This window comes from Mobula birostris, chromosome 2 (assembly GCF_030028105.1).
Source record: "Mobula birostris isolate sMobBir1 chromosome 2, sMobBir1.hap1, whole genome shotgun sequence".
NCBI classification, from domain to species: Eukaryota; Metazoa; Chordata; class Chondrichthyes; order Myliobatiformes; family Myliobatidae; genus Mobula; species Mobula birostris.
In genome coordinates this window covers 114727562-114746997 of record NC_092371.1, presented here as the reverse complement: position 1 = coordinate 114746997, position 19436 = coordinate 114727562, and the positions used below count along the sequence as shown (strand labels likewise).

The 19436-nt window shown below is 42.8% G+C and overlaps 1 protein-coding gene across 2 annotated transcripts in view; it reads right to left on the bottom strand.

Annotated features, from left to right (window-relative positions):
• Positions 1 to 17491, bottom strand: part of rpf2 (ribosome production factor 2 homolog) — a 32194-nt gene extending 14703 nt beyond the window's left edge. Inside the window, exons 1-9 of one of the 2 annotated variants that reach the window (XM_072277615.1) lie at positions 17376 to 17472; positions 15477 to 15628; positions 9403 to 9535; positions 8037 to 8074; positions 6292 to 6331; positions 5092 to 5173; positions 3674 to 3750; positions 3492 to 3591; positions 664 to 766 (exon numbers count right to left, since the gene is read on the bottom strand). In XM_072277615.1, the coding sequence (XP_072133716.1) occupies positions 664 to 766; positions 3492 to 3591; positions 3674 to 3750; positions 5092 to 5173; positions 6292 to 6331; positions 8037 to 8074; positions 9403 to 9459 (497 nt within the window). In that variant the 5' untranslated portion in view covers positions 9460 to 9535; positions 15477 to 15628; positions 17376 to 17472. Of the gene's footprint in view, positions 1 to 663; positions 767 to 3491; positions 3592 to 3673; positions 3751 to 5091; positions 5174 to 6291; positions 6332 to 8036; positions 8075 to 9402; positions 9536 to 15476; positions 15629 to 17375 lie in introns of both variants that reach the window. The other variant, XM_072277614.1, reaches the window with a different exon arrangement.
• Positions 17492 to 19436: the final 1945 nt, after the last annotated feature.

The following is a 19436-nucleotide window of genomic DNA, read 5'->3' as shown; positions in this document are numbered from 1 at the left end:
ACCCCCCACCCACTCTACAAAATAGCTGCTGTCCACTGATCCAAACAGGGTTCAATAGATTTTGCTCTAAAGTTGGAATAAAGTGACATTTGGACAAAGCTGCACAGAACACAAAGAAGAAAGGTTTATTTTGTTAGTAGAATGAATTCAAGGCTTTGCCTTTAAACTTATGAATTCTTCTATGACATGGGAGGGAGAGGTGGTATTCTTAAAATAATGTATATCTGTGGATCTCTTGAAGCAAATATCCATGGCAATCATGAGTGACATAATGAGCAACAAAGGGAAAATTGTGATCCCATCATAAAATCATTTCTGATGTATGGTTGTTTATCTAAAATGGTAACTATTTTCTCTCTCCACAGGTACTGCCTGACCAGATGAACATTTGCAGTATGCTCTGTTATGAAATCAGATGTTAGGGAATGTTGCATTTAAATGCATGTTAAGTGTGGTTATCTTCACCAGTGACTGTTGCCCACTTACAATCTAGTTGTGGAACATTAACACTGAAGTGCCTAAATCTGATTAGGACACTCCTGAAGGATGGAAACCAGCCCAAAATCCAGGTATAAATACACCTTATACTGAGTAACGAAACACCAGCAATCAGATCATTTTTTATATATAAATAAGAACAGAAACATTTAGAATAATACTCACTTATAGCTTCGCATGAAGATCTTTCCTGCAAAAGCTGTGAAATGCAGAACAACTTCCAGGCCACCTAAACGAACGCTTGGCACCGCGGGTCCTCGAAAGAAATCTATGAAGTGCGTTGAAGGTATTAACAGATTTCAACAAACTTTTAAGAACAGAAACAACAGCAACTCAACTCTAATATGTTAAAACTTACCAGGCTTACAAGCAACATATAATATTGACTGTGACTCTCAATGGCACAGGCTTAAAAGGGGCAGATTTAATCAGGTGCATCTTGGAGGGTTTCTTGAAACAATATATAGACAGTCCCACTAGGGACAGTGTTATACTAGACCTCATGTTGAGGAATGAGCTTAGCCAGGTGATCTGAAGCTTCAGTCTGACAGTATTTTGGGAAGAATGATTATAGCTCTGCAAGCTTTAAGACATATACGGATAAGATTAAGGATACAAATAGTCACAGGAAATGACAGATCAGAAACCTTATTCTGAGGTAAGGAAATTACTGGAGAACATTCTTAGGGATATGATGTACTCACATTTGGAAAAGCATGGACTTATTAAGTACAGTCAGCATGTACTATCTCACAAATTTCATTGAGCTTTTTTGAGGAGGTGACAAAGATAATTGAGAGTAGGACAGTGGACTTTAGTGAACTGTTTGACAAGGGCCCTCATGAAAGGCTGTTCCCAGAAGATTAAGTCACTTGGAATCCACAATGAGTTAGTAAATTGGATTAAATTAGTTTGGCACTGAAGAGAGAACGTAGTAGTGGAGAGGTGTTTTTTTCTGACTGGAAGTTGAAGGCCAGTGGTGTTCCATAAAGATCAGTGCTGGACCCTCAGTTCTTTGTAAACTACATTAATGATTTGGATGAAAATGTACAGTAGGTGGTCTGATTAATAAGATTGCAGATGACAGGAAAATTGGTGGAGTTGTGAATGGTGAGGAAAGTTTTCAAAGGATACAGCGGGATATAGATCAGTTGGAAGTTTGGATGAAGAAATTGAAAAGGGTTTAATTCAAGAAAGTGTGAGGTGATGGATTTTGGGAGGTTAAATACAACAAAGTATGCAGTAAACAGCAGGACCCTTGGGAGCATTGATACAGGGACTTTGGGTGAAAGTGGCAACACAAAGGGATAAAGTAGTGAAGGAAACGTACATCATGCTTCATCAGATGGAGCACTTAGCACAAGAGTTCACAAGTTATGCTGTAGCTGCAAGTAACTGTGGTTGGGTTGTATTTGGTGTATTGTATACAATCTAGTTTACATGCTACAGGAGGGATGTGGGGGTTTTGGACAGGGTGCAGAAGTTGTTCACTCGAATGTTGCCCTGTGTTAGCAGACGAGAAGTTGGACAAATGATGATGTTTTCTCTGGAGGATTGGAAGTTGAAGGCAACCTAATCAAAGTATATAAAATTATGTATGTTAGGCAGTCTTTTTTTCCAGGGTGGAATTGTCAAAAACAGGAGGGCATAGTTTTAAGGTGAGAGGATGAATATTTAAAAGGTGATCTGTGAGATAATTTTTCTATTATTACACAGGGAGTGGATGGTGACTGTTAATGAAAGTGGTAGAAGCAGATACCATGGCAACATTTAAGAGGCATTTCGAGAGACATATGAAAAGGCAGGGAATAGAGTGCTAGAAACTATATACAGGCAGATGGAATTAGTTTAGGTCGGTTGACAGGCGGGGCCAGTTCCTGTGCTGTACTGTTCTACATTCTATGTCACAGAAACAAAACTAAAAGGTTACTAGGAAATCAGCAACCTGTGCTATTGAAATGCTATTCTGTGGCCTAAAAGCATATGCACCGCCAAAGCTATCACTAAATATATTCAAAGATTCTTTAACTTTCTTTAAGTCACTCCCTGTTCCCCACAATGTTTGACTGCATGCAACTTATCAGCCACACAAGGTGCCTCAACACACATATCACTTCATTGTTTCATTCCTCAACAGACTCCCAAAATATGCTCAAAGTCTGCTTATTATCTTTACGAGTACTTAAGTGCCTGCCTGTCCATTTTTTTCTGAAAGGAGCACATAATAAGCAAACCATAGCATTATGACTGAACCAAGTGCTCAAGCACCAGAATAAAGAGATCACCTTTTACATACAAGTAATAGGATATTCTGAAAGTCAACTCACTTGTATATTCATAAAAAGATCTTCCATGCAAAAGCAGTGAACTGCGTAAACGTTTCCAGGCAATGTTTTTTGTACCATGATGTGTGTTTAACTATCTGCTCGCCTGATTCCTTTCATACACAAAGAATTTCATTTCTAAGTTGACCCACCAATGTAACAAGTTACAAACATGAAGAGTAATCCTTTATATGTCCTCTCAATTCGGGCAGATGGGGCTCAACAGTCGTGGTTGGCAGCTCATCTAGAAGGAAAACTCTGGTCTCAAACCTCCACGCCATGTGGCTATGCCCACTCACAGGGAAGGCTTTGGGAGTAAACCCCAAAGGAAAAATCTGGAGCTGGTGTCCCTAAGGCAGTCCTATATTGAGTTCAATGATGACTGGCAACTCCTGCAATGTTGCTGGTGCCAAACTCATCACTCTTTGCTGTTCCTTTGGGTTCATCAGATGCATGGAGAGGGGGAGCTTGCTACATGGCCAACAGCTTGCTCTCCATTGCCCAGGCTTTTGTATCTAGATAGCTAGGATGCAACATCTATGGTTGAACCTGACCATCGGAGGTCTTTCTCACTCTCTCTATATGATGAGAAGTAGTATTAACATCATCCATATTTACATGCAACATCAAACTGCCCTGGTCTATCACAGCAATTTAATTCTTACTTACCAATAAGGAGGTTCTTCAGTCTCTTATGATCATTATCCAATTCAAATGAATCTCCTGCAAACACTAACATGGGTTTGGAACCTTCTGCTGATTTGCTATTCTGCAAAAGAAAAAGTTTCTTTAAATGTATTTCTGCTTTATTAGTTCCATTCCAGGTTCAGAAAGCTTGAAGAATATCCTACCTTAAAATCATGCAAACCACGAAACTTTTCAATTCCAAGCTCAATCATATCTAAAACGTGGTAATCAAACATACGGCCTGCAAACAGGGAACAATAAATTGCCATTAGAATTGTATAAACATACTATAACTTATCTCAATATTTAATAGAATTATCCTGAAAACCAAACAACTGACATCAGGTACAATGTTATGGAAGCACTTCACTGCACTGATCAAGATAATAGTGTAAAAACACACTTGGATTAGTGTTACTGTGGTCAGATTTTTAAAAATGTATCCTTTCTCTTTTGTGAGGAAAATTGAAGATAATCCTCTCTTTACAACAGCACATCTGATAGGAAAGGAACACAAATTACAGTGCAAATTATGCCAATTATTGACTGCTGGATCAGTCTCTGAGAAATCAAAATTTGAAGAAAGGTGCTAATGAGTACGAAAGCAACAAATAGGCCCATGAAAAACTAAAAGCAATGTCACCTACAAAATACATATGTACCTTCACAAAAAATTCTGATTTATGTCTGATATTCAAACACTTAAGAGTCAGTGGTAACACATTACCCATTTTCTTGCTACTTATCTTAATTTTTCCCTTGCTCACAGGGTGACACTTAATTTTTCCACATACTGTGCTTCTTGCTTGTTCTTTGGCGAATATTTAGACCTTCTCTTGTTACTTTTGATCTACTTTTAATCTCCTTGAGGCTCGTTCTTTGCAATCTAAATGATGCTTCATTAGCCCATTCATGTGAAACAGCATTACTCTTCCTCAAATTATCTACTTCTGCTCCTATTTCTTACACTTCCAACAATTCTGCTAAGCACATTGCTTGTCACTTAGTTCCAACATATAGCCAGAGGAATAAAGTGGACAACACCATCCCTAAAATCATAATGCCAAACCTACTCTCACACTGTCTAACCACCCTGTACCATCCTTTGAGAGTAAATAATTATGGGCCAAGGATTCATCCTTGAGGACTCCAGCAGTTAGGTGCTTCCATTCTCAAAAAGATCCACTTAAACCATGTTAACTATTCCCCCAATACTGTGAGCTCTTTATCTTGTGCCACCTTTAATGTGGCGGCTTACTGAATCTTTCAGAAATCTAAATACAGTGTATCTACAGGTTCTACAATGCCAACTGCCCATTATAGCCTGGAAAAGTTCTAATGAATTTGTGAAGCTTGGATTCCTAGTCATGAGACTATTTCAATTCAGTTTGATTACATTAACACTTTCTAAATGGCTCACTGTTTGTTCCTCGATTATAGACTCTAGAACAGGGATTCCCAACGTTTTTTATGCCATTAAGCAAAAGGTACGTGGAGACCAGGTTGGAAACCCCTGCTCTAGAATTTTACCAACATATCAAAATATGTTTTCAAGGTTTGTAAAACATTTCTGTGATCTTACCTATTATCAAATTGTGTGGTCGTTTCTTATTGTGAGAACCAAAGATAAACAAAGAACAATCAGACTTCTTTGAGAAAAATTCCTGTTAATACAAAGAGAAGACAACCATTACAAACTTCACCTCAAAATAAAACAATAATCCTTGTGATGGTTCTCACCAAATCTATTTTAGGAAAGAAGCCTTTCATTAAAAAATTAAGTATCTCTTGGCAGTAGAACTTCTTGCTTTATTTAACAAACCTCTAACATTTTGGCAAACATTTAGCCAGCTGGCAATCAGCATACTTCAACTACCCTTCTTTTTGGAAGTTGTGAAGTAAATGTTCTATCAACTAAAGTGAATGGAATAAGCTTCAGATAGATCTGCCATTATAATAGAATATATAATTATACGAGAAAAAAAATCTCAGGTCAGTGACTGGTGTAAATCCACGCTGAAATCTGCCAGGTTATATCTGGGATGAATTTTATCTGCATCTCTACGTTACAATTGCCTCATGGTGGTCAGCTCCCAAAGGTGCAACTACATTCAGCTCTAATTAAAAACACGAGGAAATCTGCAGATGCTATAAATCCAAAGCAACACACACAAAACGCTGGAGGAACTCGGGAGGCCAGCAGCACCTATGGAAAAGAGTAAACACTTGATGTTTCAGGCCAAGACCCTTCATCAGGACAGAAAGCCATTCCCCATTCCTGTTTTGCTCTCTCACCTTATCTCCCATCACCTCCCTCTGGTGCTCCTCCCCCTTCCCTTTCTTCTGTCCTCTACTATCAGATTCCCACTTCTCCAGCCCATTATCTCTTTCACCAATCAACTTCCCAGTTCTTTACTTCACCCCACCCTCTCCCAGATTCACCTATCAGCTGCCATCTTGAGCTTCTTCCTCCCCTCCCCTCCCCTCAGCTTCTTACCCTAACTTATCTCCTTCCTTTCTTGTCCTGATGAAGGGTCTTTGCCCAAAATGTTGACTGTTTACTCTTTTCCATAGATGCTGCCTGGCTTGCTGAGTTCCTCCAGAATTTTTAATGTGCTGCTTCAGCTCAAATTACTTCATTCTTGTGACTTCATGATGATTTTAGTGAAATAAAATGCAAAATGTCAATCAAAATACTATTCAATCAAGATAAATGTTTATAAGAACAAAACCATACAGAGGACACTAAAGTATGAAGTAGCGCAGTAACATGCTTACTCACCAATGACGTCTGATCTTCAAATGGCCGAGTAACATTTTTTCTTGTTAAAAATAAGAGATTACATTTTTATTAAAAATAAGATTTCAAATAAGTATTTTTCACATTTTCGTTAGTGGCTGCAGTAAAATTGCTAAATTATAGCATGCCAAAACTGCACATATAGTTATGATGCATTTCAATATCAAAGTTTCTTACAACGTTTGAAGTACACTATTGTCTGTGTAAATAGAGCAATGCATCAACACAGTCCTGAAATAAATGATGAGTTTCTATTTCTTGTTGATGCTGGTTGATGGAGAAATGCCAACCAAAGTAGTTTCCATGAATGATCAGATGGGACTTCTATGAAGATAAAGCCTAGTGATGGTCCAACAGGTAGTCTAAGTCCCTAAGCTTCTAACCCTAATACAATGGAGTCCTTTATCCCTTTAGAATGAAGTGGAAATGTGAATATGTAATCCATCAGTGATGAAATCTGCTAAAGGTAGATTGTCCCTGTTTTTGTCACAATTATAAACTTCCTAAAGCTCAACCCAGGTGCAACTCCAACACTGACAATTTTTAATGAGAATACACTATTTTGGTTCTCTTCCACAAATTCTATTAGAATCAACATAGAATAGATCTGCATCAGAAGGCTCAACTTTGCATTATAGATTACAGAAAACAGCTTCAGATCTCACACCCCATCCACTGGCAGTCCTGAGTCCAGCTTTTATGCACCTCTGTTCCTTCAAGGAAAAGCAAGAATGTAATGTTGAGGATTCATAAGGTATTGTAAAGACCATATTTGGAGTATTCAGAGGAGGATTAAGCTTTATATTGAAGGAAGGATGCCCTAGTGCTGGAAACGGTCCAGAGGAGCTTTATGAGAATGATCCCGGGGATGAAAAGGTTAATGTACAAGGAGCATTTGATGGTTCTGAGCCATTACTTTAATTAGGAAGGATGAATGGGAAATTGCATTGAAACCAACCAAATATCGAAAGGCCTGGATAGAACGGACTTGGGAAAGGATGCTTCCAGTAATGGGAGAGTCTAGGACCAGAAGGCACAGCCTCTAAATAAAAGGACATCTCTTTAGAACAGAAATGAGGAAGAATTTTTTTCACTGGGGTTAGTGAATCTGTACAACTCATTGTCACAGGCAACTGTGGAGGCCAAGTCAATACGTGTATTTAAAGTGGAGGTTGATAGGTTCTTGAGTAGTGAGGGTTTCAAAGGTTATGGAGGGATGACAGCAAGATGCAGTTAAATGGGAATAATAAATCAGCCACGATTGAATGGCATTGCACATTTGATGGATAGAATGGACTGGTTTTCCTCCCATGTCTTACGGTTCCCCACCATCAATTCTGAACAAAACTGCTATACCTCCTAGTTCCTTCTTTCCAAAGTGATTTATTCAACTCATGTCTGGGATCCACCATCCACCTCCCAATTCCCTGCTAACTTTGCCATCCCAGTCTTGCCTTGGCTCTTTCCAAAACAACTCAAGATTTTAATAATGAAGGGACTGTAAAAACAGTACTCTAAATCTGCAAGTATCAGCTACCCAAAGTAAACTCAATCAATTGACCTAGAAGAACATCAGAATTAAAGCAGAACTCAATAAACAGTTTGAAACTCACTCAGAAAAAACTCAGATCTTGAAAGCTAATTTCTACGTTTCTGTTACATAGCCAACATGTACTGAACAGCAGCAATCTTGAGATGACAGTGCTTGTATAAAACAAAATACTTACTTCTTATATAGAACAGCATTTGGCTTCTTTAAACAATACTGCAAAAAAAATGAGCAAGAAGATTCATATTAGAACATGTGAATCTTGAGTTCAATTTAAAACATCAACCTCACTCTTTATTCAGTTTAATCAAAGATGGTAACTATTGCTTTAGGTCTAGCAACAAGACGCAAATCAAACTGATGAGTTGGAAGAGATAAAGGTTGAAGAACGCAAACAACAGGAATTCTGCAGATGCTGGAAATTCAAGCAACACACATCAAAGTTGCTGGTGAACGCAGCAGGCCAGGCAGCATCTCTAGGAAGAGGTACAGTCGACGTTTCAGGCCGAGACCCTTCGTCAGGACTAACCTGACGAAGGGTCTCGGTCTGAAACGTCGACTGTACCTCTTCCTAGAGATGCTGCCTGGCCTGCTGCGTTCACCAGCAAAAGTTGAAGAACTTTTAGTTGCACATTTTGAAAATCTTTTAAAATGGTGTCAAATAGTTCTAGTTTCAAATGTAATGTTTAATTCATTTGCAACTTCTCTGGCAATAACCTCCGCTACAAGAAAGAATCTACCAAGCTACTCTTGATACTTGCATTAACGTGAACAATAGCATTAATCTGGGTTCACCATTGACTACAGCAGGGATTCCCAACACGAGGTCCATGGACCCTTTGCTTCATGGCATGGGTCCATGGCATGAAAAAGGTTGGGAATCCTTGGACTAGAGACACAGCCGTACCAGCCCTATTTATGCCATTAACACAAGAGCAGATTAGACACTGGGTATCCTGCATTGAATGATTCACGGCCTGGCATTCCACAAGGCAAAGTTGGGAATGCAATCAAATTCTCTCCACTTGCCTGGAACACTGTAGATCTAACAACACACAGGAAAACCAATGCCATCCAAAACAAAACAGATCCCGAACGGCTACTGAAGCACTGAACCTACATTATGATTTATCCACAAAACAAACTTGTTACTTGCCAAGCCTAACTGACAACATCTCCCAAACTCATGATCTCTACCACCATGGAAAGCCAGTGCCTACTGGCTCTCATCCAAGCCACTGATGATCCTGATTTAGAAATAAGTCACCACTCACTCATCATTACCACATCTCAATTCTGGACCTCCCTACCTTATCCCAAAAGAAGTACTGCAGCAGTTCAGGACAATGTCTTACCCCCTCATCCCAAAGGCATTTCGAAATGGGCAAAAATGAACCAAAACACCAAATTTTATAATGTAAAATGGAAAGGAATATTTTAGTTCTTAAAATAAATTAAAGCAATTTTGTCACCTTGGGAAAGTCAGAGAATAATTATAGATAATAACTTAGATATACACAAAGGCTATTCCACTATGTACTCACAATATCTTTCAAAGCCTGAGTCACAGTTTCACTGGTATTTCCTCCTTTTATAAGCATGGCATTCTTGTTATTCTCAACGATTTTGGGATCTCTCTTCTCAAGAAACCTCTTCGCCCGTTTGGTCTTGGGCTTCCTTCAGTTGAGAAACATTAAGGAAACAATAAATTATTACATTTAATTGCATTGACTTGTCAGAAATAACAAATGGATTACAGTTCTTCCACGATTTTAAAAGTCTGCTTTCTTGCCTTCTGCACCTTCTGCCACATCCTCATTCACTTATGTAGCACAGAGTCTTACAGCAACCATCCTGACCCAGTTAGTCCCAATTTCCTGCATTCGGCCCACATTCCTCTAAGCCCCGCCACTTCTTGTACCTTTCCAAGTTCTCCTTAAATGTCAATATTGTACCTACCTAAACCACCTCTTCTGACAGATCATTCCATTTGCTAATCACCATGGCATATAAAGGTTACCCTTCAATTTCCCTTCGAATCATTCCTTTCTCATCATTAACCTATGCCCCCTAGTTTTGGTCTCCCCTATTCAGCAGAAAAGACTGTTACAATGCATTTTATATATACTTCCCATAATTTTAATCATTTCTACAAGGTCACCCCTCATTCTCCTACATTCGAAGGAATAAAGACAACCTCTCCCTTTAATTCAGTCCCTCTAGTCCTGGCAATCTCACAATTCTTTCCGGCACTTTTTCCAGTTTAACCAAATCTTTTCTATAACAGAATGACCACAACTGTACATAGTGCTCCAAATGCAACCTCACCAACTTTTACAACTACAACATAACGTCCCAACTCCTAAAATCAATGCCCTGATTAAGGCCAGCTTGCTAAATGTCATTTTTACTACATAGTGTACCTGTGATGGCTGCTGTCAATGAATTATGCACTTGCACACCAAAGTCCTTCTGTTCCACTACACTCCAAAGTGCCCAACCATTCATGGTCTAAGTCCTACGCTGGTTTGACTTACCAAAATCCATCATCTCACACTGATTTTTATGGAAATCCATTTGCCACTTCTCAGCCCACTTCCCCACTGATTAAGATCCCCATGTAGTCTATGATAACCTTCCTCACTATCAAACACACCTCCTAATTTAATTTCCTCTGCAAACTTTGTCAAATGGTGTGAGAACAACCACCTGACTCTCAGTGTGGACAAGAGATGACTATGGACTTCAGGAAGGCACAGGTCGATGACTCTCCATTGCACATTAATTCCTTGCTGTGCATATATCAGATGATCTAACCTGGACCTAGAATAACTCCTCATTAGACAAGAGGGCACAGCAGCGTCTGCACTTTCTGAGGAGATTGAGGTGTGTAAGGCTCTCCACCCTCATTCTAAGAACTTTCCACAGGAGCACCATCGAGTGTCCTGCCTGGCTGTGTCATTGTGTGGTACAGAAGCTGCAAGGCACTGGACCACAGGATCCTACAGACAATAGTAAAAACCACCAAGAGTATCACCAGGGTCTTGTTCCCCCTATTTGTGACATTTACCAGGAGCGTTGTATACAAAGCATTGTTGAGGATCCCTTGGATCTCTCTGACCCACTACTGTCAGGAAGGAGGTACAGAAACATCAGGACTAGGGCTGTGAGACTGGTTAACAACTTCTTCCCTCAGGCTGTGAGACTAATGAATACCCTGCCACCACTCAGGTCTCACCAACAGAACAGCGAGCTGTTTGTTATTTATTGGACTGTTTACTTGTGCTGCGCACTTCGAATTATATTTTGTTAACTTGTTTATGGTAATATTTTGTTTTCTGTGTTGTGTGTGGTATCAATCCGGTAAGATGGCAGTGCGGTCGTACGTAGTGGTCTCTCAGGAGCCAATCAAAGGTGTTTTTGTTCTTGTTTTTTTCAAAAATGTATTTTTTACGGTTGTGACACGATGCTGGATATTAAGAACTTCAAATACTGCAGGCCTACCCCACCAGCGAGTTGTTCGTTCATTGGCAGAGGCACTGGACTTGGTGCGGACTATGTTACTTTCTGCTCAGGAAGGCATTGGAGTTGGTGCGTGAAGGTGGTGTGCAGTGCAAGAGTGAGTGATTGTCTTGGGCATTGTTCTTAAGATCACAAGACCCTGTTAGACATAGGGAATGCAATTTGCTGCAAGTCCGTTTCCCTTGTTTATTGGCGAGATAGACGGTAGAGGGGAGATGTGTGGCCTCGGTTGAGGCAAGGACTAGGCCTCAAGCTGCAGGCTTGACTGTTGCAGCAGCCTCAGAGAGAAGACGCCAGAGGCGGTGCAGCACTGCACCCACGCTGGGTTGGGGGCTAGCCCCTCCCATCGGCACTGCCATCCGATGCTCGATCGGTGGAATAACAAGATGGATTGTGTGCACGAGTGCGTATGTTTGTCTGCGGACTGCTGAGAACTGCATGTTTTTGCTGATAACACTCAAGCACAGCAGTTTACAGGACATATTACTCAGGGGCTTGGGCAATATTTTGTTTTGCGTGACTGTATGTTTACTATCTTATATGTGCCTTGTGCAGTGTATGACTGTTGATACTGTGTTTTGCACTTGGCCCCAGAAGGATGCTGCTTTGTTTGGCTGTACTCATCGGTATTCTTGTATGATAATTGAACTCAAACTTGAACCATATGTTTTGTTGGTGCACCGTGTTCTGGAGGAGCAAAAGAGTCCCAATACTGACCCCTGTGGTGGCAGGCCACTTCATGTCAAGAAACAGCCTTCAACAACCAGCACCGTCCACTTTCTACCTCTGAGCCAATTTTGAATTCAGATTGGATTCCAGTTGGGATTGGTAAATACACCTCCTCCACAATCTCCATCAGCACAGGCAACCACAAGGCTGTGTGCTTAGCTCCCTGCTCTACTCACTTTATACTTATAACTGTGAGACTAAGCACAGTTCCAATGCCAATTTTAAATTTGCTGATGACACCACTGCTGTTGGCCAAATCAGAGAGACATTGATAGGATGCAGAAGTGGGCTGAGAAGTGGCAGATGGAGTTCAACCCGGAGAAGTGTGAGGTGGTACACTTTGGAAGGACAAACTCCAAGGCAGAGTACAAAGTAAATGGCAGGCTACTTGGTAGTGTGGAGGAGCAGAAGGGTCTGGGGGTACATGTCCACAGATCCCTGAAAGTTGCCTCACTGGTGGATAGCGTAGTTAAGAAAGCTTATGGGGTGTTAGCTTTCATAAGTCGAGGGATAGAGTTTAAGAGTCCCGATGTAATGATGCAGCTCTATAAAACTCTGGTTAGGCCACACTTGGAGTACTGTGTCCAGTTCTGGTCGCCTCACTATAGGAAGGATGTGGAAGCATTGGAAAGGGTACAGAGGAGATTTACCAGGATGCTGCCTGGTTTAGAAAGTATGCATTATGATCAGAGATTAAGGGAGATAGGGCTTTACTCTTTGGAGAGGAAGAGGATGAGAGGAGACATGATAGATGTGTACAAGATAATAAGAGGAATAGATAGAGTGGATAGCCAGCGCCTCTTCCCCAGGGCACCACTGCTCAATACAAGAGGACATGGCTTTAAGGTAAGGGGTGGGAAGTTCAAGGGGGATATTAGAGGAAGGTTTTTTACTCAGAGAGTGGTTGGTACATGGAATGCACTGCCTGAGTCAGTGGTGGAGGCAGATACGCTAGTGAAGTTTAAGAGACTACCGGACAGGTATGTGGAGGAATTTAAGTTGGCTTATATGGGAGGCAGGGTTTGAGGGTCGGCACAACATTGTGGGCCGAAGGGCCTGTATTGTGCTGTGCTGTACTATTCTATGTTCTATGCAGTGATGAATCAGAATATAGGAGGGAGATTAAAAATTTGGCTGAGTGGTGCCACAACAACAGTCTCTCATTGTCAGTAAACCAAGGAATTGATTATCGAGAAGGAAACTGAAGGTTCATGAGCCATTCTCATAGGGGACCAGAGGTGGAGAGGGTCAGCAACGTTAAATTCCTTGGTGTTATCATTTCACAGGATCTGTCCTGGGCACAGTGCCATTACAAAGAAAACACTGTAGCACCTCTACGTCCTTAGAAGGTTATGGAGATCCAGCGTAACACCTAAAACTTTGACAAACTTCTTTATATTGGCAGTGGAGATTATATAAACAGGTTGCATCACAACCTGGCATGGAAACACCAATTGAGTTGACTTCATTTCTTACATCCTTCACATACATGAGGGAGTAAAAATCTTTACATCTCCATCTAAATGTGCAATCACAGTAACTTATAATAAATAGAACAGTCAATGTAATATAGAATACACTCAAATCAGTGTGAGTTCATCAGTCTAATGGCCTGGTGGAAGAAACTGTCCCGGAGCCTATTGGTCCTGGCTTTTATGCTGCAGTACTGTTTCCCGAGTGGTAGCGGCTGGAATAGATCGTGGTTGGGATGGTTTGGGTCCCCATCAGGCTCTTGAACCAAAAGAGGTAAGTTCAATCAACTTCACTTGCCCCATCATTGAACTGTTCCCACAACCTATGCACTCACTTTCAAGGACTCTTCTCATGTTCTCGATATTTATTGCTATCTTACCTATTTATTTAGTATTTGCAGTTTGTTGACTTGCACATTGGTGCTTTGTCCGTCCTGTTAGTTGCACTTTCATTGATTCCATTGTGTTTCTTGGATTTACTATGTATGCCCGCAACAAAATGAGAGGGTTGTACATGGTGACATATAGATAGATAGATAGATATACTTTATTGATCCCAAGGGAAATTGGGTTTCGTTACAGCTGCACCAACCAAGAATAGAGCATAAATATAGCAATACAAAAACCACAAACAATCAAACAATATGTATTTTGTTAATAAATTTATTCTGAACTTTGATACCAGGCCAACCAGCCTATAGCTCCCTGGCTTGTCCTTTTTAAACAACAGAACAACATTAGCCACTTTCCAGTCTTCAAGAACAATGAAACAAATATCTCTATAAGGGCCTCAACAGACACAGTTTTCTCTTTAACCTCCCAAAAGTCCGAGGTCGTACACTGTCCGGACCTGGGGATTTATCCACCCTCATAAGCTGTAAGGCTGCAAATACCTCTTCCTGGTAATAATGAGTGTCTTCCAAAACATAAGACCATAAGACATTGGAGCAGAATTAGGCCATCTGGCCCATCGAGTCTTCTCCACCATTCAATCACAGCTGATCCTTTTTTTCACTCCTCAACCCCAGTTCCCAGCCTTCTTCCCGTAACCTTTGATGCCATGTCCAATTAGGAACCTACCAATCTCTGCCTTAACTACACCCAACAACCTGGCCTCCACAGCTGCACATGGCAACAAGTTCCACAAATTCACCACCCTCTGGCTACAGAAATGTCTCCGTATCTGTTTTGAAAGGGCGGCCCTCTATCCTGAGGCTGTGCCCTCTTGTCCTAGACTCTCCCACCATGGAAAACATGCTTTCCACATCTACTCTGTCTCGGCCTTTCAATGTTCAAAAGGTTTCAATGAGATCCCCCCTCATCCTTCTGAGTTCCAGTGAGCACAGACCTACAGCCATCAAACATTCCTCGTATGATAACCTTTTTATTCCTGGAATCATCCTTGTGAACCTCCTCTGGACCCTCTCCACTAGGATTTCCTTACGCGTGTCTATATACACTTGTGTTCTCCTCAGTGATCACAACCATGCCTGGTTTTCTATTATCAAATCATTTGCAAATAAAGTATTTGTTTCCCTGATCCAAATCACTGCATTCTGCTATTGCTTTACCTTGTATTCCCTCAATACGTGACGTAATGATTTCATCCATATGAAGTTAGAAAGACAAGCTTTCACTGTACATTGAAACATACAATAAACCCATTCCAATGCCATTGAAAGAGATAGCCAATAGCTGGGACAGAACCACCAATCCATACATTTTGCAACTGATCACAGATAGCCAACCTTAGAAACATTCCTTTATTCCCACTCTTCACCTTGCTAATAAATTTTCAATCAATGTCTATTACCCATGATCCTCGTTCTCTAACTTCATTGAATGTAACCTAGCCTTCCAAAAAATTTCAAATACTCCATTAATTCTCTCATTACCTCTCCTAGTCACATCCGCAGAGCAGACAGATTTGTGTTGCCAGTTGCCTCTCATGCACAGTAAGAGTTGTGGGGCATTATCCAATGATGAGAACAGGAAGGCATTACTGTGGCTGAAAGAGACCCTGTCCCTGGTGCCAGGTCAGGGATGTCTAAAAAAGAGTATAGAATATTTTGATAGGGGAGGGAATAGCCAGAGATCATGATACAAATTGGTATTAATGACATAGGTAGAAAGAGGCGCCTTGTAAGGCATGAAAATGCCCGATGCAGGCCTCTCATGGTTTGAGTCGACATTCCCTCCCCTAGAAAGAGGGATAAAGTCCTGCAAAGTGATTTGGGACAAAATATCAAACAGTAACAGCTCCAGTGACATAATCTCAGGACCGCAATCTCTGCCACATGTGAGTGAAGGTAGAAATCATAGGAGAGACAAACAAATGAATAATGGCTAGAGCTGGTATAGAAGTGAGGGCTTCAGATGCTCAGAAAGTTGGGATAGCCCCTGATGTAGGTAGACCCTGCACAAGGGGAACATTACACCTACTGCTGAAGCGGGCCTTCCACGTATCCTTGCTAGGAGGTGTGGTAGGATGGTTGAAACTAAATTGGCAAGAGCAGGAAGCATAGTGGCTATGCAGAAAGTGGGGAGAGCAGAGACAGGTTAGGAAGCATGGGTGGGCTGTAAGATGAAAGTGAATCCCGACATTCCATAATTACACCAGGAACAGGATGAGACTCCAAAGGGATAATATAATCAATGTGTGCAGCAAGGAAATACGGACAAGGTCCTAAATGAACACTTCTCGTTTGTATTCACCAAGGAGGTCGTGAAAGATAGTGTATTCAGGGAGGAATCTGTGGAAAATCAGGAGTGGAGCATGAAGGAAGGGGAGATGCTGTTGGTCGTGGGAAGAAGAGTTGATAAAGCCTAATGTGATCTATCCCAGTTCTGCCAGTCGGAGGAGGGTGGCAGCGGAAAGAGGTTAGTTGAGTCCATTATCAAGAAAGCAAAGAGGCTTAAGGCCTCCGATGGGTATGGAAGGGCAGAGGAATGGACCCCCTCCATAGTGAAAAATAAGACAGTTCAGGCCAGGGAAATGAGGGTTGTTGAAGTGATTAAGATCATCTGAAGTGTTGCAAATACATATAGTTAGGGACTGAACCAGCCCTCCAATCCAAAACAAAGTTGAGACAGGCAGACACAAGTTCAGTAGGGCAGGAGTAGGCAGAAACAATGGGCCTACAGGAGCAGTTAAGTTTATGGATTTTCAATCAGAGGTAGCAACAGGCAGTAAGGGGGAGGGAAACTAAGATGGGAGGCTGTGGGTGGGAGATATCCAGAGTGATGAGGTCGGTGATGGTGCAGAAGGCAATGGCTGATTCTTTCACTGCATTCCCGGTTCAGGGGTAAAAGGCGCAGATTAAAGGGAAATATGAGAGGAAAATATTCTCAAGAGATCTAAAAGGAGAATATTTTCTCACACCGAGAATAGCTGATACCGGGAACTCACTGTCAGAGAAGGGAGCTGGGGGCCGAGACAATCACGATGTTCAAGAGACATTTAGGTAACAAGCTAAATAAGCAAAGCACAGGAGAGTAGGAACTTCACACGTGAAGACGGAATTAAAGCAGAGGGGACAAACGTTCGGCGTGGGCATGCTAGGCCGAAGAACCCGTTTTCGCGCCGTGCAAGGTGAAGTCCTCAGATGAACTCAGAGTCCCAGAATATCGGAGGAGGATAACCCCGCACGCTGCCCACCAAGCTACCGAGGCCACGCTGAGGCGGCTCGGACACAAGCGGCAGGAAGAAGGGCGCGTCTCCCGCAGGGGGGAGGGGAGGGGCCGGCGGCACCGAAATGAGCGCGCGACGGCCACGGCAGGCAAAAGACACTCACGTGACCCCATCTGTCTGCGTCATAGCTGAACACCGTTAACGACCCGCCGACACGTGCAACCGGCAACGGTACACTCGTCCGGAGAATACACGTCACTTCCTATCCACGTTACTCGCAGGCACCAGCGTCCTCTGTTGACTGTAATCCTGCCAAGCCTCAGAATCACAAAAGGCTCGTTTGGTCGCCTACTTGGTTAAGAGGCACAGCGAGGTAAAGGTGAATGCACTCAGAGTCAGCAGCTTGTATACGGATTGCTTAGTTTCTGCCCGTTACAGTACGCCCATGGCGTCTAGGGCAGCAGTAAAGGCTCCCCAGCTCTGGCGGTTCACGGGGCTTCCTCAGTCATGCATTCCTGGTGGAGACTCAGGAATACCGCTGCACTCTGATGTAGAATGATTCTTCAGTACTGCTTTCATAACAATTTAGTTTCACCAGGGAGGGGTGCTAGCCCTAAGCTAAACCCCCAAAACCTGGTGAACACTGGCCCGTTTTGGCATGGATGTCCTGATCAAAAGTCAAAGCAGAAAGCCCTGACTCCAGTCAGCCAGAATTATCTAAGTCACTGAGGCACCTGAACCTCCAAACCACAAGGTTATCGTCCTCTTAGAGGTGGATAAGGACGGTTAGAACAAAACTGGCAGACCAGTCACACAATGGGTGGGGGGAGAGACCTATCAAGAAGGTTCACTCATTTGGCACTTTTTGATGAGGCTACAAATTAAATTTGACATTCGCTTTCTGGGGCAGCCAGAGAATGGGAGAAAATGGTCGCCTGTCTGACTAGAGGTGTATGACTAGTGGTGTGCCACAGGGAAAGGTGCTGAGGCTAATGTTGTTTGTCACCTCAATCAACAATTTGTGTGACAATGTGGTAAACTGCATCAGGATATTTGCAAATGACAACAAGATTGGAGGCGGAGTAGACGGCGAGGAAGCCTATCAAAGCTTACACCGGAATTTGATCCAGCTGGAAAAATGGGCTGAAAAATGGCAGGGTACTGCATTGCACACGAAAGAATAGTGGATGCACAAAGGCATTCACAAATCCTTTCCTACAATCAGTACCCCGCTTGCGTGAGATCAACTGCCAGCTAAAGGGAACGCGTGGACAGTATGGGGATCGAACCCACAACCTTGGCGTTATTAGCACCACGCTCTGACCAACTGAGCTAATCGTCCTCGTGTCATATTGGCAGGGGGCATTGGGAGCAAGGGTGGACCCAAATGCAAGACACATCTTGTGAGGTTACTTAGATTTAGTTTATTGTTTGATATCAGGAGAGCTAGGCAGGAGCAGGAGTAGCGAACTGGACTAGGACTGAGGACTACAAGCAGGCTGGGACCAAGGGTCTGAGCGAGGACTCAGAATCAGCTCCCAGAACTAGAGGAGACATGAAGAGGCTAGGGTATGGACTCTGAGCCTGAGACTGGGCAAGGACCCAGTACCTGGGTCTTGCCTCGGGCTCGGACCCCAGAATCAGGCATGGACATGACATGGGCTAGGGAGAGGAGGAACATGGGAACACAGAGCCTCGGTCTCGGGAGAGCAGGTACATGGAACCATGGACACGTACGCAGAACACAGAGTCAAGACCCCTCCTTGGGAACAGGACATAGGGCCGGGACTCGCACACAGAACAGAGAGCCGGGACCCCTCCTTGGGTACAGGACATAGGGCCAGGAATCATGACCCTCCACAGGGCAATGGCAAGACAGCTTGACCTACCCCACGGAAGCGAGGACAAGACAAGACCCCCCGCGGGGCAAGGGCAAGACGGCCTGACTCCCCCCACAGAGGCAAGGAAAGACAAGACACGACTCCCCGTGGGGCAACGGCAAGGCCTGACTTACCCCACCGAGGTGTGGACAGGACAAGACAAGGCATGACTCCCCGCGGGGCAACGGCAAGTCGGCCTGACTTACCCCATGGAGGCAAGGACAAGACAAGACCAACACGAATGAACACCAGACAGTAGCTATCTAGCTCCGGCGATGGAACTAGACTGAAGTGCAGGCGAGGGCTGCAGACGAGGGCTAGAGGTGAGAGGGGCAGAAAAGGGA